Below are 22,293 nucleotides of genomic sequence, written 5' to 3'. Positions count from 1 at the left end.
GCCAGGGAGGTGTCTTATCAACCAATGATAAAGTCTTTATTGAACAACTTTTGTTGCGGTTTGAGTGCTGCTGCCTGACAACTCACTTGTGTCTAACCCTCAGCGTTTCACATTTCAAGTGTTCCCTGAAGAAGGGGGTTTTTTTTATATGCCGAAACAGGGATTCTTGTTGTGACCATTACTTGTTCAATAAAGACTTTATCATTGGTTGAAATGTACCCTTGCCTCTTCTGTTTGAATGACTTAACTCGAAGGCGATGAGTTCTTCTGCTTGCTTGTCAGTAATTGTTGTGACCCACTTAAATGAATAAACTATAAACTATACTGTATATTCTGAATATCTTTGAATGTCTACTATTAAATCTCTGTCCACTTCTTCCGTCTGTGAAAGAGGCCTATATATCACACCAATGTAAATATATTTATCATTCCCTCTTTCCAAATTGATTCACAGTGCCTCTTCCTTGCCCTGCAGATCCTGCAATTGTGTGGCTTTAATATGATCTTTAACATATAACGCTACACACAGTAAGTGAGGCTGAGCAGTAATGGACCAAGTGCAAAAGAGATTTTATTTTGAGAACAGTTTCAAAGTAGCGTCCTACTTGATTTACAAAGTGGCTTCAATGACTCCAAATATTGTTTGTGTTTTAAATTTGACTGAACACTTTTTGGATTTTTTTTTTTTTTTAGATATTTGGGTGCTTTGCTCTGACTGAGCTTAGCCATGGCAGTGATGCCAAGCACATGAGGACAACTGCCACTTACAAGGAAGATACAAAGGTCAGTCTTTCCCATGCAGCTGCACTGTATTGTTCTGTCTCCCACAGTACCCTAAGCAACTGAATATATAATTATATGAAACATGCACTATAGAATGGATTTCTATTGTGTTGTTTGAAAACTGGATTTCAGCACTTTCTTTATCGTCCTTCCAGATCGGCACAGAAACAGATGGGTTTATGCTCCTCTGCCAGCAGGTGGAGATTGAGACACTAACTTTTGACATCAGTAGAAGTGGGCTGTGCAGTCCCTCTTACAATCGGTCTTTTCCAAGTTTCCAAAGTTTATTAAAATTTTGATAAAACACCAGTCATAAATTCTAAGCGTTGTACAATAAATTTAAATGGGGAAACAATTAAGTGGATAATTAAAAGCAATACAGACATAACTTACAATAAAAACAATACATATTGACACAACGTAGGGTGAAAACAAGAGAATAGAGACAATTACAATATTTAAAGGAAAGAACACATATATGTAAAAACAAAAGGAAGAGGGGGAGCGGCCAGAATAGAGGAGAGGAATCAGAGGAGAGGAATAGCTTTTCTCAGTCTCCAGCAGGTGGAGTGGTCTGTTTTGTGCAGTCTGTGCTGAGGTTTGTTAAGACCTGTTGGATCTGGTTAGTGAATCTTTCTTGTCCCTTTGTCTGTCCGGACTGAGCTTGGAAGACCCTCTCGGGGGTCCTGCTGACCTCGGGGGGTGTCACACTCAGAAGGGTTGAGTCCCTCCCCCCATTTCCCCAGGTTTTTTTTTTTCTGAATCTAGAGGAGCCTCAACTGTACGCCTGATCACTAATACTGGCTATGGCTACAGTTTAGAATGCTTGTGGGGTCTGCCTTTTCTTGATACAGCTGGTTAGCTGTGAGAAGAAATAAACTGAATAAAGCTTACAAGACACAAATTTAAAAAAAGAGCCTTGAGGCCGCCGTTTATATACGGTGTTGTTGTACATGGGTTTTAGGTGCTTTTTATTATGAACACTTCACAAAAGCAGAAAGTGCATTTTCTCTGGGCGCTGTTCATTGGATACGGATGGTGGGTGAACAAAATGCTTCAGCCGCCTCGAGGGAGACCCGGCTTCGGGCGTCGGTGTGCCGGATTCTCCGCGTGCTCATCGCTCATCGGCCAGGGATGAGCCTTGGGCTTCTCCTACTGCCCATACCGGGATTTCCTCTGCTGTCAAAGGTCAGTCAGTTTAAGTGCCACATTTGTTGACAGTTTATCAACAGCACTTCCCTCGCACATCTAATTTACCCACAGCCTCAGGTGACCTTTCTCCTGTCTTGGAAAGGCAGGAACAGGTCTTAAATGTGTCTTCTGCACCTAACATGAATGCTATGTTGCCGCCGGGGGTTTTTTTCCCTTGATTTGATGTTGTCCATGTGCAAGGCTTATTTACAGGCAACTGGGGGTCCTGCTTTGATACTGGGAGGGCGTGGGGGTATCTTGCCATGACTGCCTTTGTTCAACCCCCTCAGCCATCGTCCAAGCAGCCATGGGCGTATTGGGACGAAGATTCTTTTATGGTTGATCAGTTTTCTCTGGATGAGGAATTGGATCTTGGGGAGAACCTTATAGATCTATCGGGGGAGAGGAGGGGAGCTGATTTTAAAAAAAAATTTTTTGGGGATGAAGACCTTTTAGAGGCACTGGTTGGCAAGGATACGTCTGTTGTGTGCTTTTTTTTCTCCGGGATGAGTTGCAGGAGCTCGTTCTTCAGATGTCTTTGATTTTACACTTTGAAGAGGAAGCTGAGGACCCACTTGTGTTGTGGACCCTTTCCTGAGAGGGATCCAGTCAGGATCCCATTCTTTCCTTATGCATCATGATATTCGGGATGTAGTGCATGCTCAGTGGAAAGTTCTGGACGCACTTTTTCACATGGTGCAGTCCATAGCAAGTCTCTACCCCATCCCTGATGGTGATAAAGATCCTTTCTCCTGTGGTTTATGCAGAGGTCTCGGCTATCATGTGTAGACATACTGTGCTGGTTGAAAGTGGTTCGGCCCTGAGAGAAATGGAAGCTCTGCTCAAACAAAATTTTGATATGGCTGCCCTTGCTGTCCAGGTGGCGCTTTGTGACGATCTAGTGGCCCAGGCTTGTTTCCAGTTGTTTCTAACACATTACCTGTATCCAATTCTCTGGTCACCCAGTGAAAGAAATTGATCAGATTTGTGAATCCATCATTAGCAACATCTTGAATGCACCTTTGCTGTTCCCAAGAAGAGGGACTTCTTTTATAAATGATTAAATAAGAAAAGAAAAAAAACCTTGACATACACCCCCTTTTACAAAATCGTAGTGCATTTTTGTAAAACTGTCTGCGACGGTAACAGCTCTGATGCTCATGAGCATTGGAACTGTTACCGTCGTGGCCGGTGCTAAAAACATGCTACGGTTTTGTAAAAGGGATGGGGGTAGTTAATAAAATTGTTTTGTAAAGATAGGTAGTTACCTTAAGATATAGAATTTGATGATTCCCCTCACTAGATAGCTTGAGGCAAAGTACAATTAACTTTGAACTTTTGTTATTTATACTTTTTTTTTTTTTCTTCCATACTAATGTACTCGGGTTGTATGTACTGTGTAACACACTGAACAAGCATGTGAACAACCTGGAATAACCTCCCTACTGACGTCAGAATGAAAACATTCTACAACAGATTCTGAAAAAAATTAAAAACTCTCTTCTTTGAAAGCATACACACCACAGACAACTAACTCGAAATAACTAATGTCACTAAATCCCATATTCTGCTCAAGTGTTATACCAGTACAGTCATAGAAACCTCTATTCTTCATTCCCTATTACTCTGTTCATAGCTCAGTCCTCCTTAAACTGCTATAATGTAGCATATACATTCTGTAATTCTTTATATTATAAGTTGCCTTGAACCGGTTTAGGCATAGCGCGACTCAGAAATACTAGATTAGAATACTGACCGGTGACCTAGGCACTTGAGGCAGCACATGAAACAAATTAGACCTGCTCTGTGCCTTACTTAGTCTTGTGTTCTGTCACTGACTGTAAAATCTCTTTTCTCTTCCATTTAGGGGAAGATTCTTAAAACTAAATTGTGCCTTTAACATGCTCGCTAAACCAGTTCCAGCTGGATTAGCATGCAAGTATTTTAGCGGCGGATTATCAAAATGGTTTACCGTGTCTTTACTGAGTTTCCTAGCAGTCTCCGATACTGCCATGCAAATGTAGTACAGCGAGGTCATTAATATTAAAATGAGCACTCCAAGTGATTCTCTATCATCGCCAAGCGGTTCCCTAACCTCGTTATGCCACATTTGTGGCCAAAATTTGCCGACAGGTCTAAAATGTCGTAGCCTTACTTTCTGATCAATGCCTGAGCTCTAATTGGCTCAGGCACTGACAGGAAAGTAAGGTTTAATAGCTCAGAACACCCCCCTTCCCCCGGGTAAAATAAATAAATAAATGAACAACAACCCCCAAATTGAAGATCAGCAGGAGAGATGCCCACTCTCCCCCGCCACATTGCAAGGTCCTGACACTACTGCCCATCCCCCCACCGGGAAAGATGCCCTCTCCCTCCCGCCATCGCCCAATTTCCCCGACAACTCCTCCCACGCCTCCGACAACCCCCACCCTTCCCTACTTTATCCACGAAGTCCGGCCAGAAGGATGCCTACCTGATCCAGCTAGCAGGCTCTGATTGACCCAAGCGCTTAAGGCAGCTCCCTCCCATCCCAAAGCACCAGCGCGGCAGCAGTTCTGAGCCACAAAACACTCCTCCCTCCCTCAAGCCCCAAAATGGCATGGCAGAAGCAGGCAGTGGTCCTGAACCGCAAACTCTCTCACTTCCTCCCCCTGTCTCTCTCTCTTCCTTACTCAAAGCACAGCGGTCAGCAGGAGGCAGCCTCAAAACAGGCTGTTTGCGGCCAGCCTTGGTAGGGCCTTTCCTCTGATGTGTCGGAAGTGACGCTTCAGAGAAAAAGCCCTGCCAGGGCTGGCCACGAGCAGCCTGTGCCTCTTGTTGACCGCTGCACTTCCGGTACGAGAGGGAGCGAGGGAGCTCACAGCTGAGGACCGCCACCTACTTCTGCCAATTCGGGGCTGAAGGGAGGGAAGGAGGAGGGCTTTGTGGCTCAGGACCACTGCCATGCTGGTGCTTTGGAGTGGGAAGGAGGGCGGTTCATAGCTGCTTCGGAGCTTGGGAGTTTGAGGGAGAAGGGGAAGATTTGAGGCTCAGGACACTTCTGCTGATGCTTCGGGGGACAGTTTTTTGTTTTTTTTTCCACCGGCAATTTTTATGCTGGTTGTGTGTGAGACCAGGTTAACCGAGACTCTACTGTAGTAGTAAATAAGTGATGGCCAATGTTCCCTCTAAGCTGAGCGCATGAGCAATCGCTCATTATTTTCAGTGGCGTCGCTCATACGTTTTCTCGTGTCGCTCAGCTCGTGTCGTGGGCGGAGGTGAGAGGAAGCGGCGGCGGCGGTCTGCCCTGCTCGCCTTAGTGTATTTTAAGTGGAAAGATGCAGTGGCGACTCCTCTCAAGATCCCCGACTGCATCGGACTTCCGACGCAGGTGGGGATTCGTGAAAGGAGCCGCTACCACGTCTTAAGTGGCGTACCAAGGGGGGGGCGGTCCGCCCTGGGTGCAGCCTTAGGGGGGGTGCACGGCTGGCCAGGTCCGGATCCGGCCGGCTGTGCACCCCCCCTAAGGCTGCCGTCGGAGAGGAAGTTCAGGCCAGCCAATCGCTGCCTGGCTGGGCGGAACTTCCTCTCCGACGGCAGAATTGACATCGGGGGAATGATTGTCGGCCCGACGGTGGGAAGCAGAGAGCTTGGGGCAGCCGCGGCGGTGGCTTTGGGGCCTGTTTTCCCCGATGGTGGCAGCAGTGGCTTTGTGGAGGGTAGGGAGAAAGAAAGAAAGAAAGAAAGGGGGCAGGCAGGGAGACAGAAGGGAAACAGAAAAAAAGAAAGGGGGCATCAAGAGAGAAAAAAGAAAGAAAGGGCAGGGAGAGAGGAAGAAAAAGTTAGGGGAGGGAATAAGGTCTGGAGGAGAGGAAACATACAGGCTGTAAGAAGGGAAGAAAGTTTGGATGCACAGTCAGAAGATGAAAGTGCAACCAGAGACTCATGAAATCACCAGATAAGGTAGGAAAAATAATTTTATTTTAAATTTAGTGATCAAAATGTGTCTGAATTTATATATGCTGTCTATATTTTGCACTATGGCCCCCTTTTACTAAACCGCAATAGTGTTTTTTAGCGCAGGGTGCCAAGAAATAGGGACACCCAAAACAAATAGCAAAAAAATTTTCAAGCTGGTAAACAGTCTAACGGACACTACCCAAATCTTACTACAGGAAAATGAATGTATACCCTCAGCAGAAACCCTGGCCATTTTTTTCAACAACAAAATCTTAGAAGTAAGAGCGACCATACCCTCACCCACACCTAACTTCAAATTCCAAATTAGACCCCTCGAAAAAGAGCCCAGAATAGACATGATCTGGAGCCATTTCGAACCTCCCGATTGGCACCAATTTCTCACCCTGTTCAATAAATATACTAAATCAAATTGCCTCCTAGACATATGTCCCTCCAGTACCCTGAAAACAGCCACACCAGATTTCAAGAAGGACCTATTCAATTGGATAACAACCACTCTCACGGAAGGAACATTTCATGAGGAAATGGGACATATATTAATCACACCCATCCCAAAAGATCAAGATTGATCTGTGCTGGTCTGGCTTGTTTAGTTTTACAATGGGTGTATTGATGTACTGCTCACTGCAATATGTAAGATGCTGCCTTTTCCTAGGTACTCATGTGTGACGTGTGGCTTGTTACTAAAAATCATTTTTTTCATACAGATGGGGGGAGGGGGTGCCAAAAAATGATGGGTGTTACATAAGCTAGGTAAGCCACTGTATGTAAAGATACCAGAAAGCTGGCGAAGCAAAAACTTTAAGTAAATTGTTATTCTTCTAAGTTTTGAGTATTTAACCCTCCCACAATCTCACGGGCACTCGTCCTCCGCGCCTGCTCATATATTTGTGGAGTATGTAACTTGTCGCTCATGCATATTTTTTTTTTTTGCACACACCTCATCAATCCTTAGAGGGGCCATCACTGATGGCCCATGTAAATTGTAAATGGTGCCAATAACTGATTGTTAAAGCCATAGGCAGCGGAACGCTTTTTTGTTTGGGGGGCCGCAAGCTCCACCCCGAGACCCCACCCAATCTTTGCCCCAGACAACGTCCCCATAATATTACTAATTGTAATACCACTTTTTCCATTCATTTTTCATATATACACACAGTATAATCTTTTTTTTTGTATATCTTTATTGAATTTTCAAACTACAATTGTGTAACAAATAATTCATATTCATATAATATTACAAGAAAAGCACAATAAACTTTTCAGACATACAAGAATCCAATTCAAATTCTACTGCCTGATATTCAAAGCATTACACGGCTCTTCCCCCTCCTATCTAAATAACCGCTTAAACCAAATCTCCACCTCAAGACACAGAAGAACCTCGAACCCTTTCGCCTTCCTCCCACTCAAAGGCACACAACGCAAGAAAATGTTTGACAACCTTCTAGCAACACAAGCAGCAAAAATCAACCATTCCATCTCCAATCTTAAATCTCAAAACATTCAGAAAAGAAATCAAAACCCTGCTTTTCAAAAAATTCATCCAAATATCTTAACCCCTCCTCTTTTACCTCCAGAAGATTCACCTACCTTCAGATAACCTTCCCCCAAATTACCCACCTTAACACCTTCCAATTAAACAAATACCATAAATAGATTGTAACCTACCCTCTCTAACTGCATTTTTCATACAGTTCTTCACTGTCAGTTTAATTTCCATCCTATAAATTCACATAGAATTTTTCTTTTTTCAACCATCTTTATTTTCTCTTCTTTATTAATTTCCAGGTACTTTAGTTAGATTGTGAGCCTTCGGGACAGTAAGGGAATTTTTTAAGTACCTTCTTACTTCTCATTTATAATCTTAATGTATATTTTCTTCAAACCGCTTAGAACCTAACGGATGTAGCGGTATATAAGAAATAAATTACATTACATTACATTACATTAATGTACAATTATATTTTCCCCCACCCTCCCACCTAATATTCAAATAAAATAAAAACCTTGAAGAAACTATCCATAAACTCCCTGAATCAAATTCCAGTGCAACTCCCTTCCCCTCCCCCCCTGGATGTGTATGTTTACAGGTCAATGAAATAAAATCAGTTATCATTCCTTACAAAATTTAGCCAATGGCTCCCAAACATCCATAAAATTCCTGTAACGTCCCTGCTGTATGGCCATGAAACGTTCCATTTTAAAAATATAACAGAGGGATTCCCACCAGAATGTGTAATCTAACCTATCCCAGTTCTTCCAATTTTTAAAAATAAGCTGCATGGCAACCCCTGTCATTATAAGGAGAAGTTTATTATTCTGAGCAGATATTTGACTTTTAGCTCTCATGAACGTACCAAATAAGATGGTATCGTACATCAGTGCCACCGGATTTTCCAATAAATTGTTCGCTTGATCCCAGATGGATCTCCAAAATCTAAGTATCAAGGGACAATAGTACAGTAAATGATCCAAAGTCCCAGTTTCAAGATGACAATGCCAGCATCTATTAGACTTTGAACTATCTAATTTCTGTAAACGAACTGGGGTCCAAAACGCTCTATGTAATAAGAAAAACCATGTTTGTCTCATAGATGCAGACACCGTACATCTCATCCTCTAAGTCCAGATTCGTGGCCATTGAGAGACAGTAATCTGATGCTTTATCTCAATGCTCCAAATGTCACAAACACCAGTCTTTGGTTTCTTTTTCAAAAATCCAGATTTTAGTTTATACCACTGGACCACCAGGGCTAAATTTGGGGGGAGGTCATGGCCCCTGTGGCCACCCCCCTTTCCAACGCCTATGTTTAATGTCCAAATATTGATACTAATTGACTCATTCAATTAAATTGTACATGCAAATTGGGCATGCACATGGTTTTGAATGCCATTTATATTTATTTATTTAATAGTTTAAAAAATTTCTAACACACTCAATCTACTACTACTATTAATTATTTCTATAGCACTATCAGACATACGCAGCACTGCACAGAGTCACAAAGGGTAAGAAAACAGTCCCTGCTCGAAGAAGCTTACAATCTAAACAGGCAAGACAGATAAACAGGATAAGGGGAACAGTTAATCAGTGGGCTGGGTTGGAGGGCAGATGAGTAGTTTAAGGATTGAAAGCTGTATAAAAAAGATGGGTTTTCAGTCTGCTTTTAAACAAGGGAAGGGGCTTGACGGACAAACTCAGGTAATTTATTCCAGGCATAGGGGGCAGCTAGATGAAAGGAACAAAGTCTGGAATTGGCAATGGAGGAGAAGGGTAAAGCTAAGAGCGACTTATCTGAGGAACAGAGTACTCTGAGAGGTTTATAAGGAGGGAGAAGCAAGGAGAGATATTGAGGGACAGCAGAATGAACACACTTGTAGGTCAGCAATAAGATCTTGGAACTGTTTGCGATGGCAGATAGGGAGCCAGTGAAGTGATTTAAGGAGAGGGGTGACATGAGCATAGTGAGGTTGGTAGAAGATGAGTCGAGCAGCAGAGTTTTGCACAGATTGCAAGGGGGAGAGGTGACACTGAGTGGTTTACAAAATACAAACATAATTTGACATACATTAGGCTGTATTTGTTTTAAATTTTTGTATCTAAAATTAATCCCGAGTACTATAATCCAGTCAGCTAAAAAAGCCTCCACAAACAGTTGTTTTCAATGCCCTCTTCAATTTCTGAATATGTAGAATTTGAGAGAATAACCTACTTCGCACTCCCACTGGCCATTAGTCTCCTCCCTTATAAATCTTTGTGATACACAGATAGATAATGACCAAATAGTTGAAACGCCATTCCATACTGCTCATTATTACTGTAGTGAAAGATGGGTCTGTGCTAGTGGTTTATGCAATGGTGCAAATAATTTGCTTTTTTTATTGCTACAGGAATTCATCCTGAACTCTCCTGATTTTGAAGCAGCCAAGTGTTGGGTTGGTAACATGGGCAGGACTGCAACTCATGCTGTTGTGTATGCCCAGCTCTATACCCCTGATGGGAAGTGCCACGGTCTGCATGCTTTCGTTGTACAGGTAAGAAGAATGTTTCTGCATTACCCACAGTGGCACCCTTCTCTTTGGGCTGGCATTAAAATGGTACATTTTTATGAACTGTTTTTTTGAACATAAAATGCCTCTTATAAAATTAACTTGTGCGTAAAATTACACACAGTGTGTACTTGCATGTGACTGTAGAGTAGGTGTATTCAGAGGAGGCATTTAGGCAAATATTTTACAAAATCCTATAGTATTATGAGGCGTGAAGCTTGTTATACTCATGAATAAAAATAATGTAACTTCAACAAATAGTGTGTGAGTAAATTTTATAAAATACATTTTAAGGGAAGGAAGTCTATGGGTAGGGATGAATGGAGGACGGATGGAAGAGGGTAGGTTAAATGATGATTTGTAGTTTGTCATGGGACAGTTACTTTACAAGCTTCAATTTTTGTACCTTGTTTGTATACTGTAGTCAGTTAATAATAATAAAAAGATTTAAACCTAAAAATATATGCCTAGTATGAGATTGTGGGTTCAAATCCTATGCTGCTGCTTGTGCTGGTCAAGTCACTTAGGGCTCCTTTTACGAAGCCGCATTAGCGGCTTTATCTCACGCGCTAACCCCCGCACTAGCTGAAAATCTACCACCTGCTCAAGAGGAGGCAATAGCGGCTAGCGTGGCTGGTAGTTTAGCGCATGCTATTACGCGCGTTAAACTGCTAACGCGGCTTCATAAAAGGAGCCCTTAATCCCTCACTGCCCCAGGTACATTAGATAGTGTAAGCTCACCAGGACAGATAGGGAAAAATTCTTGAGTACCTGAATGTAAACCACGTGGAGGGGCATAATCGAAAGGGACATCTAAGTCCATTTACGTCCAACTCACAAGTCGTCCAAAGTAAAAAAACAACCTAGGACACATTTTCGAAAAATACGTCCAAAATTTTTTTACTTTCGAAAATCGTCTAATTATTCGTCCTGCCGATCTGATTGTCCAAGTCGCTAAATCGTCCATCTTTATAACACATTTCCGTCCAACTTTTCGTCCAAGTCCAAAACGCCTAGAACAAGCCCTGTTGGACGTGGGAGGGGTCTGCAAAGTGATGGACTGAACACCCAAACATGGCACCTAAATAGTGGGGTACCTTACAGGGCACTGCTGTGAACTTCACAAAAAGGGTGCCATGTCTTCTCCTCACTACAGCTCCCTTATAGGTCACAGTGAGCCCCCCAAACCACCTCTAAAATCCACTAGACCCACCTATCTACCACCCCAATAGCCCTTATGGCTGCAGGAGCCACTTAAATGCCAGTAAAAAAGGGTTTTAGGGGTGTATAAGAGAGTGCACATGTTCAAGGCCCTAGCAGTAGCCCACAAGAGAATTTATGCCACCACCCCCTCCTACATAAAATCTAAGCTTCCCATCTACACCCCCACTCGCACCCTCCGCTCAAAATCGGAAATACGCCTATGCATTCCCCCTGGAAGGTCCCTCCTCTCAGAAACTGCCCGCAAACGATCCTACAGCCACTTCATCCCACATCTCTGGAATAAACTCCCCCCCCAACTCAGGCAACAGAACTCTTTATTGACATTCCGTAAAATGGTAAAGACCCTCCTCTTCAACTAAAGGTCTCCCTCAGTCTACACCCCCCCTTAAACCCCACCTCTCTCTTCTCTCCCCTATTTAACTTCTCCTAAATTTCAGTATAGTCCTCTCTTAGTCTGTACTCTGATAAATTGTCTGTACTCCGAAAAATTGTCTGTAGCCTGATAAATACTGCACAATCTTGTATGTCCAAGCATCTAAACCTATTGCACATTTATTTGCCTAACTACTTCTACTGTGTATGTTTACTTGTAGACCGTTCTGAGCTACTGGGAGAACGGGATATAAATCTAAATAAATAAATAAATAAATAAGTATCAATGCAGTGATTACAGGAGCTTATGGGCATGGGTCCTCCTCTCTATGAGTCTCTAACCCACCCCCAAGATGACTTAAGTTGCCTCTGTGCCGGATGACTAGACTTTCCTACGCCAGGCGACCAGGTGATGATGGTCTGTAGGCTGAATTTTAAAGGTGGGATTAATATTTTTATGGGGGTGGGGGGGGTCGTTGATCACTAGGGTAGTGTGTGGGGATCTGTTTTATGTGTTTGCAGTGCTTATCTGGTGACTTTAGGTGGGTTTTTGTGACGTAGACCATGTTTTACATGGTCTAAGTCACAACGTCCAAGTTCCGTCAATCGTGGGCTGTATAACTTTCGGTTATACATGCTGTACAACTAAATCTAAGCCGGCCCACGTCCCGCCCAACTCCCGCCCTCGACATTCCTCCCGAAACGGCATGTTTAGCTTTGGTCATTCAGTGGCCCTATGAAGGCCTAGGTCGTTTAGAAATATGTCCAAAACCCGTTTTTAGTATCGGCACTTGGATGTATTTGAGAAATGTTTGTCCAAGTGACGACTTAGACTGGTTTTTGGATGTATTTCTCTTTCGATTATGAGCCCCTTAGACTATAAGTGGTATATAAATAGTAAAAATAAATAAATATATAATTTTTATTTATTTATTTTTTATTTTTATTTTTTTGCAAGATTTGTGCTAGCCTTTTATAAAGACACATAAGTAGCCAGATGCCTACTTCACTTCCACATTTAGGCACCTTGTTAGAAGTATACATGTGATTCCTATCTAAGGGAGGACATTTATTAAGATGGATTATTTTACCACATGTGCTATTTTAGTACAGGGTCCCATTTTATGCATTGAGATCCTGTGCTAAAATAACATGATATATGGTAAAATACCCTGTATTAATCATAGTACATGTTAATTCCCCCCCCCCCCCATTAGGCAGCAAGCTCATGCACAAACGCTGATATTCCAGTCACTTATATGCATATATGGACGCATATACGCATAAATTACCACTTTCTAGTTACGCAGTATTTTGAAGGCCAATATTCCATAGCATGGACTTTGCGATTGGACATTTACATAGGTGAAAGTTGTTCAGATTGCATATTTATGTGCAAAGATAATATACTCAGTGTCACTAACTCGCGAGGGCCACGTACTATATTCCTTGACTCTCACTTGCGGCCACCCTGATCTGATCATCATCTCTCAAGTTCATAGATTTATTCTTCGTATCTACCCACGATTCCTATTTCATACCTGTTTATAGACTTTTATTACATACTTGTTCTTAGCCTTTTATACCTCTTCTGCCTCTAGATTCATATTGCACTTCTGCTCAAAACTTTCACCTCGTACAACATAGACCTTTATTCCGTCTTATGACCTGTTCATAGTCTCTCTATTATACCTGCACATTGTTCTCACTTAGTACAGTTCCGCTCATAGTCCTTCTCATCTTACCTGCTACTAAACTCATTTTGAACTCTGGTTCATAGACCTATTCGCTGATCCTTTCCTCTCATCTGCCTTGAGTCTTTCATATCTGCCCACCTCCCCTTAATTGACTTTCTCCCCTCCTCCCTAGCTTCTCCAGCCTGCCCCCCTCTCCCAGCCTCCCTCTTTCGCCACCCTAACTGCTCATTGCCACTCACAAGCTCATTGCCCTCCTCCTCCTCTACTTGCTTAGCACAAGAGGCTGGATTACAAAAGCTTTAGACTTTGAACCTATACCAACCTACATTGCATGGACTAGAATCCCAGGACCGGATAAATTCATCCGCCCCCACCGGCTCATTCGTGACGTCAGAGAAACAGGTCCTTTCCCCATCCCTGTGATCAACACTACCTGCCACCCATCCAGACCAGCACACAAAAGAAAATGATCCCTAAAAAATCTACAACGTACGGAACCTTCGCCCCTCCCAGAACAATCCACACTTCCTGGCGCCTACCTGAACATTTGCTCAGTTAGAAATAAGGCCCAACTCTTCAAAGATTGGCTTGAAGAAACCCAACTAGAAATTGTACTTCTAACCGAAACATGGCTCATTTCTGACCAGGATGTAATCATAGCGGATATTCTCCCACCACATTACAAAATCATCCCCCTCTCAAGAAACTCTAAAAGGGGAGGTGGTCTGGCCATCATTCTCTGTGACCACTTTCACTTCCAAATCCTAGATTCCAAATCAACTAATAACCTGGAAATCCTCACCTGCAAAATCTCCAAAACTGACTACATTGATAACCTTATCATCACACTATTCTACATACCCCCTAATAAATGGAACCTAGCAAAAGAAGACTACTACGAATTCCTTCTCACAAACTCGGCAGCTGGCACCCACAACCTCTTAGCAGGAGACATCAATCTACACCTTGAGCAAGAAAAGAACCCCAATGTTGCAGACCTATTCTCCTTCCTTACATCAATTGGCTTTACCAAGCCCCCCCAAACCACAACACACAATAAAGGTCACCAACTTGACCTGATCACTTTTCTTTCCAACACCCCCACTACTCCTAACATAAGCCTCACTGAACAAAATTGGTCTAACACCCCTTGGTCAGACCACCTCCTGTGTCAGTTCGAACTAGCCTGAGTCAAAAAACTACCAGACAGAAAGCCCATGCCCAACCATACAAAGACAATGATCTGGACAAGAGAAAAAATTAATCCAGCAGATTTCTGGTCACATTACACCCTCATTTCTAACTCCGACCCAGACCCCCAACTTCTACCTAGACTGGAAAAACTTCAGCAACCAAGTCCTAAATACCATCGCACCCCTAAGATTTCGCAAGAAAACCCCTCGGCCCTCAAACAGCTGGTTTGACGTGGATCTCTTAGCCATAAAACGCGAAGTACGGAAACTTGAAAGAACATGGCGTAAATCAGGGACTGACAACGATAGACTCAACTGGCGACTGAAAGTCAACGAATACAAAAGATTGATCAACGAAAAACACAGTAAACATTACTCCCAACTAATCAATTCCCCTTCTCTAAATAGTAAAGCGCTCTTTAGAATAGTCAACTCCCTCCTAGACACAGATTCACACAAACGCTCCTCCTCTGACCACCCACCCCCTGCTACAACCCTAGCAGACCATTTTGCCAACAAAATTCACACCTTAAAATAGTCTCTTATAGCCCCCAGCCCTGAGTCAATATTCAACCTTCCTGAAACAGACACAATAGGTTCAATTAAAGCCATGACCTGGAGCTCCTTCGAAAGCCCAGACTGGAACCTCTTTCTCAATCTCTACTCAAAATACGCTAACTCCAACTGCCTATTAGACAACTGCCCATCCACTATCATGAAATCCGCTCCCCCCTAATTCAAAGCCGACCTCTTCAATTGGGTCTCACTATGCCTGTCCACAGGTCACTTCCCGACTGAACTTGGCCACATTCTTGTCTCCCCCCGCCTCAAAAACAACAAGGAACCTATCTCCTCCACCGCCAACTACAGACCCACAGCAATGGAACCTTCTCCCATCACTGGCGCAACCCCTGCGGAGTCCCACAAGGCTCCCCTCTATCCCCCTCCCTTTTTAACATTTACTTGGCCCCCCTGGCATGGACACTTACTGACTTAAACCTAAAATTATTCATATACGCAGATGACATCACCATTATCATTCCCCTTACTTCATTCACACAACAGACGGAACAACTCACCTCCGCCGACCTCACCAAGCTAGAACTATGGACCTCACAATTCAAATTAAAACTGAACACCGAAAAAACCAAAATTTCCTGGCAAGTCCTAACCATAAACTTACAAACACCTCCCTGAAATTGAACGGCCTAGACTATCCTATCAACTCCACCATAAAAATCCTTGGAGTCCTCCTAGACAGATGCTTGACCTTCGAAGATCATACCAGTGCTCAGGTCAAAAAATGTTTCTACTCCCTCTGGAAACTTCGCACCATTAAACTCCACTTCGACCACCTCTCCTTCCGTCTTCTGGTCCAGTCACTAATCTTAAGTATACTGGACTATTGTAACATCATATACCTGGGATCCTATAAAAACACCATCAAACATTTAAGAATAGTTCAAAATGCTGCTGTCCGCCTCATCTTCAGCCTCAAAAAATATGACCACGTTAGCCCCTATTACACTAAACTCCACTGGCTGCCGGTGGAGGCAAGGATCATCTTCAAATTCGCCTGCCTCTGCTTCAAAACCCTAGCAGGCTCTTCTCCAATCTACCTATCCGAGCACCTTGAAATTGCTGGCCCCTCTCGTACACGAAACACCTACCTGTTCTCCTTTCCTTCCCTGAAAGGCTGCCTCTACAAGAAATTTTTCAACAGATCCCTTGCATTCCAAGCGGGCAAATGGAACAAATGCCTCACAGCACTCATCTCCAAATCCCCCCCCCTACCAAATGTTCAGGAAGTCAATCAAAACCTACCTTTTTGATAAATTCCTCTAACTTCTCCCCCCCTCTTCCTTGCCTCCTCCTCGGACCTTGACTTACCTCAGACTCTCGACTCCTCCAATCCTGTCAGCCACCAAATGGCATAACAAAATGGATCACCCTATCCAACTAATCACCCCTTCTTCGTTACCTCCCTTACTAAATGCCTCTGCTCTGCTTTATCGAACTCCGCAGTATATATCACTGCCGTATGTAACACTACTGTATGAACTCTGATATATATATGCAACTTACAGCAAATGTAACTTCTCTGCAATTGTAAACGACCTGAAAAATAACTTCACCGTAAATGTAGCGTCGCCGAAAATGTAAATGTAGCTATGCCAAAAAAAAAAAAAAGTGTAACTTCGCTGTAATGTACAGTCTCTTCATCTGTTAACCGCATAGAACTTTCATGGTAATGCGGTATACAAAAAAAAAGTTATTATTATTATTACTTACCATATATACTTGACTACAAGTCATGAAATTTGGGAAGAAAAAGCCCTGGAAAAAAAAAGATCAACTTATCAATGGGAACCTACCTGGGCCAGCATCTCTATTTCCACCTCCTCTGGAAAGCTGTTTTGTCTCTTCCTGCCCCCCACCAGCCCAGGAATCCCCACCGCTGGTAACTGCAAAAATGTAGATTGAGCCACATAGCAACAATCCTCAGAGTTTGCTTGCAGCCTGCTCTGAAGCACACACTGATTCTCCCCCCGCCAAACTGGAAGTAAGTCAGGCAATACAGGATGGTGCTCTTGGGTGGAAGAGACAGAGCCATGCTTAATGATTGGGGAATAGGGAAGAGAGACAGATGTGATTCAGCCCTTAATCACTTTAAAATTTTTAATGCTCATAATAATAAGATTAATGTGTTAACGTTTTAAACATAATAAATTTGCAGTCCTAATATGTCTGATGTTATCCACTTGTAGGATGTTTGTAGACTTCTTCACTCGCCATTTCCCTGTTGATCTTAATATGGGGCATTTCTAAGCCTTTGATGTCAACCATTTTTTTCTCCTTTTCATAGTTAGGGTGGCATATTCATCTAATCTAAATTCCATGGCATTATCCTCACTGAAAATTTGGATGGTATTTAACAAAGATTGTTTCCAGTGGTGATTTTCCATAGAATTGTCCATGTACAATAGATGTGACACAGTCTGGTAGTCTAAAGGGTGACGGGATAATCGCGCGCCGACAAGCCAGCGCTGACAATTCGGCGCAAGAAAGAAGCGTGCCGCGGGAAAACTTTGTTTTAAAGAGCTCCGACGGGGGTGTGGGGGTCCCCCCCATTTTACTGCATCATGTTTGCGCTGCCGTTGGGGGGGGGGGTGTAGGGGGTGAAAACCGCCCCCATTATAGAGAAAACAGAACTTTTCCCAAAAAAATCAGAAAAAATTCCGTTTTTTCTATAATGCAGGGTTCCAACCCCCCAAATCCCCTCCCCTCAACAGCAGCATGAACACTATGCAGTAAAGTAGGGGGGGTTCCCCACTCACACCCTGCTTCGGAGCTCTTTAAAATTAAGTTTTCTGCAGCGCGCCTCTTTCTTGTGCCAAATTGTCAGCACTGGATTGTCGGCGTGCTGGTGTCTCGCGCATGACAGACTATGAACCAGTCTAAAGCTGTCTTTCTCAGTGTTACTCTTTGTAATTAAGAACATAAGAATAGCCTTACTGGGTCAGACCATAAGAATAGCCTTACTGGGTCAGCTCAATTGTTCATCTAGCCCAGTAGCCCGTCCGCACGGTGGCCAATCCAGGTCACTAGTGCCTAGCAAAACCCAAAAGAGCAGCAATATTCCATGCTACCGATCCAGGGCAAGTAGTGGCTTCCCCCATGTCTATTTCGATAATGGGAAATTGTCCATATCTTTCTTTAAACCAGCTATGTTAACTGCTCTTACCACAACCTCTGACAATGTATTCCAGAGCTTAACTATTCTCTAAGCGAAAAAATATTTCCTCCTATTGGTTTTAAAAGTATTTCTCTGTAACTTCATTGTGTCCCCTAGTCCAATTGCTATGATTCTACTGTCAAAGGTGAGAGTGAATCTCCCTGAAATATTCATCTCCTTATATTCACCTGACCCACTTCTATAATGCTACCTGTCTGTTCCTTTTTTTCACTGCCTCATTGCTGTTTGCACAAAGCTTCTGATATTTTCACTCACTCCAGTTATTTTAAAGTCCAACTGTGTGACAATGAATCAAAAAGTCTTCTTTTAGTCAATCCAAGCTACATTCAAATTTGTTTTGATGTTTTCAGTTTTCCAGTATCATTTTAAAATTAAGATCTTTTCTGCCTCTGGTGTTTTGATGGTTTCCTTATTGTTCCATCAGAAGCAAATTGTTTCTTTTCAAGTGATCCTGAACTGTGCCTCACTATTTACTCTTGACAGCAGTGTGAAGATTATTGGCAAACAGGTTGTGTCTTGTAGTTATTTGGGTCTTTTTCCAAGACTTACTATTATTACTAGTATCAATGTCCATATACTACTAATTCAAGTTTCAAGTTTATTAGGATTTTATATACCGCCTATCAAGGTTATCTAAGCGGTTTTTACAATCAGGTACTCAAGTATTTTCCCTCTCTGTCCCGGTGGGCTCACAATCTATCTAATGTACCTGGGGCTATGGAGGATTAAGTGACTTGCCCAGGGTCACAAGGAGCAGCGCGGGGTTTGAACCCACAACCCCAGGGTGCTGAGGCTGTAGATCCAACCACTGCGCCACACACTCTTATTTTTCTGTTTAGCTATTGGTGGATTCATTAGACATTTTGTAAATTATTGTATACATCTTCATGACTAGTTTTAGTAAATTGGAAAAGTGTACATGCTGTGTTACTGGCCCACAAACTGACTCCCGATGGGATAAGTGCATAAACTAAGGGCTAGATTCACTAAGCTCATCGATCGTGTCCCGACCAGTTTGCGAGCCTTCTCCGACCCCGACCTGATTCAATAACCTTCTGCCCAATGTGATCTGCACCCGTTCCGATCTGTACAAATGAGGGAAAATGGCATGCAAAGCAGGAAGGCAGCGATTCACTAAGCTAAAGAAGGAACACCGATTGGGCTGGCGATCCAAAAAGAAGCGACTGCTAAGGACCAGTCGCTTACGTCCTTGCCGACTCTCCTGCTCTCTGCCGCCCTGAAATCTCAGCCCTGCAGCCCTGAAATCTCTGTATCAAAACAATAAAAACGACCAAATAAAACATTTTAAATACATCTCCTGCTTTCTCTGCGGACTCTCCTGCTCTCTGCCGCCCTGTTCCTGCCGACTCTCCTGTTCTCTGCCCCCCTTCCCTGCAGTGCGAGCCTGTGGTTTTAATCCGCAGGTTAAAAGCGTGTTCTGTTCGTGGCTGCAGCGTGTTCTGTTCCATAAGTACAAAATATCAGGAATTTTGCTTTTTATCTTCACATGTTTCTTACAGGGCTGTGCTTAGAATGCCAGGAGTCCCGGTTTCTCTACTCTTTTTTCAGAAGCCTAAAAGTGTGTTCTGTTCCAGCCCTCCCCCTCCCCCCCCCTCCATTGTTTTGACCTCATCTGTGCGGCTGTGCATGCGCGGACTGCATCTACAGGCAAAGAAGATAGTCTGCGCATGCATCTGGATTGCTCTGCAGCAATCTGTTCAGTCGCTTTGAGGCATGCTTCCAACCGCATTAATTTGCATGAGGAGGCGTAGTGAATCAGTCACCCGAGATCAGACATGGATCGGATAGGTGAGTTTAGTGAATCTAGCCCTAACTCGGCCATGCTCTCTGGGAAATATCTGTGATGTTAAATGGTGCACATTACAATACAATAAAACAATGGGTTGGATATTCAGCTAGCGTTTTGCTGACTGCCATTGGCTTTATTCTCGGATGTTCAATGTCGGGCCTTGTCTGGACACCAGAATTGAGTAGCTGAGTGTATGTGGCCAGATAAATCTAGCCAGTTAAGTGTGATGTATTGAACACTTAGCTAAGATGAACTGCGTAAAGATAGGACTGTGTATTTTGTGGCCCTATTTATGTGGTTATCTTAGACTGTTAAGTGCTGATTCCCCTGGAACATCCACAAAGTATCTGGTTGGTTTTGATTTACATACTAACTGGGTATTTTCAGCTGCACTTTATCCCAGGACAAGCAGGCAGCATATTCTCAACATGTGGGTGACGTCATCCATGGAGCCCCGTAGCGGAGAGCCTCGCAAGCAACTTGCTTGTAGAACTTCAAAGTTTGCGAGTGCCACGCCGCGTATGCGTGAGTGCCTTCCTGCCTGAGTTAGGGCGCACGTCTCCTCAGCATCTCCTCAGTTCTTGTTTTTCTGCAGAGCTGAGAAGCACTTGTTTCTAGCTCTGCCCCGTTGTCCTTTGCCTTTGTTTATTTATTTACTTTTCCTTTCAAGTCGCTGTGTGGCGCATGTTAAAAAAAAACAAAAAACCTTTATTTCTTCTTTCTTCCGTATAACCGGCTTGGGCAGAGGCCCTAGCCGCAAATCTTAATTTCGGCTGCAGCCGTTGATTTCTTTCATGTCCCGACCAGGATTCAAACACTGTAGTCAGTGTAACCGTGTGTTTTTTTCACACTGACCTACACTGTTCTGAATCCTACGCCCGCTGTGCTACTTTTCATGTCGGGTCCAGATTAAGCAACTTTTTGGGGTCAGAAAACCGTCTGTTGAAAAGGCCTCGTTCTCAACCTCGACTCCATCAGTGACCTCGTTGGTCAAACCTTCGACCTCGGCCAAGTCTCCTTTGTTGGGGAAGTCCTCATCTGCCGCTCCTCCGAAGGCAGGCAAGTTTCTTTTTTCCTCTGCAGGTTCATTGGATAAGAAGCCTCCAGCCCTTCAACTAGAGTCTCAGGCAATCCAGGCAACGAGTGCAGTGTGCTGGCCTCTACGAGACCTCCTTCGAAGCATGCCTCCAATAATAGGGAATACTCATCCTCGAGGTTGCCCTCTATGGAGCGCACTGCTGCACCTTCAATACCAGTTTCATTGGTTACAGTGCCAACTTTCCTGGACATGCTGGAAGCTTTTCTACACAAGGAGCTTAGCACTGTGTTTGCTCATTATGCTCCGGCCTCGACCCTGCTCCCTGCAAGCCAGTCTGAGCATATACTCGAGGCACAACCTGCTACGTCTCTGAGGCCTTGTGCCTCGCCCTCGAGTGAGTCCTCGCCTGGTCAATCCAGACCTCATACTCTAGCTGTCAAGCTTTCAAGGCAGTCAAGAAGCCTCGACCTGCTTCCTCCTCGAGGTAGTCCTCTTCATCAAGGCACCTCTCTTCAGAGCAGGATATGGATCCCTCTCTTCCTTGTCCTTCGAGGCTCTTGGGGGAACCTTCCAGACCCAGGCGGGGTTTCGTGCTGGACATCCTCATCAGCCTCTTTCCATTCACCTCGAGGCTTTTTGAAGCCCCGGACCCCTCTTTCGAGGCATGCTGTGGGGAATCCTTGTTCTCCACTATGAGGCATGTGTCGAGGCACTCAGTTTCTCATACTTCTATGATATGAATAAGGCTCCAAAAGAGTCATAGAGGCTTCCACTAACTCTTTTTTGTATCTGCTTTTTCTAAAGAATTTGGAGTTCTTCCATCCAGGCTATACTCTCGCACATGGAATCCCGGTACTGTATGGTTCCTTATACAGGGTTTGACAAGCATCGGTTGTCCCATCAATCCTTACTGGTGGAATCCTCTCTCAAGAAGACTCATTCCACTCAGATTTACACTGCAGTCCCTCCTGGGAGAGAAGGACGGTCCATGGATAACTTTGGGCATTGGCTTTTTCACACTTCTATGAGGGAACATCATAGTTTGCCTGAGTTTCACCAGCTACACCATACCCTGTCTCAGTTGCGAGTACACAAGGTCCAGGCAGCATACAATGTTTTTGCAATTTCAATCCAGATGGAACGTCGGGCTTGGTTACGAATTGTGGACATGGATTTCAATCTTCAAGACTGAGTGGCCAATATTCCCTGCCAGA

At 43.7% G+C, this 22,293-nt stretch overlaps 1 protein-coding gene across 4 annotated transcripts in view; it reads left to right on the top strand.

Moving 5' to 3' along the window:
* ACOX3 (acyl-CoA oxidase 3, pristanoyl) overlaps positions 1-22,293 on the top strand; it is a 158,159-nt gene that overhangs the window by 27,967 nt on the left and 107,899 nt on the right. For all 4 annotated transcript variants that reach the window (XM_033950119.1, XM_033950109.1, XM_033950138.1 and 1 more), the window contains exons 5-6: positions 694-783; positions 9,829-9,972. In XM_033950119.1, the coding sequence (XP_033806010.1) occupies positions 694-783; positions 9,829-9,972 (234 nt within the window). The remainder of the gene's footprint in view (positions 1-693; positions 784-9,828; positions 9,973-22,293) is intronic.

This window comes from Geotrypetes seraphini, chromosome 1 (genome assembly GCF_902459505.1).
Source record: "Geotrypetes seraphini chromosome 1, aGeoSer1.1, whole genome shotgun sequence".
Taxonomy (NCBI): domain Eukaryota; kingdom Metazoa; phylum Chordata; class Amphibia; order Gymnophiona; family Dermophiidae; genus Geotrypetes; species Geotrypetes seraphini.
Note: the sequence above shows the minus strand (reverse complement) of the source record. Positions and strands in the feature narration are given on the sequence as shown.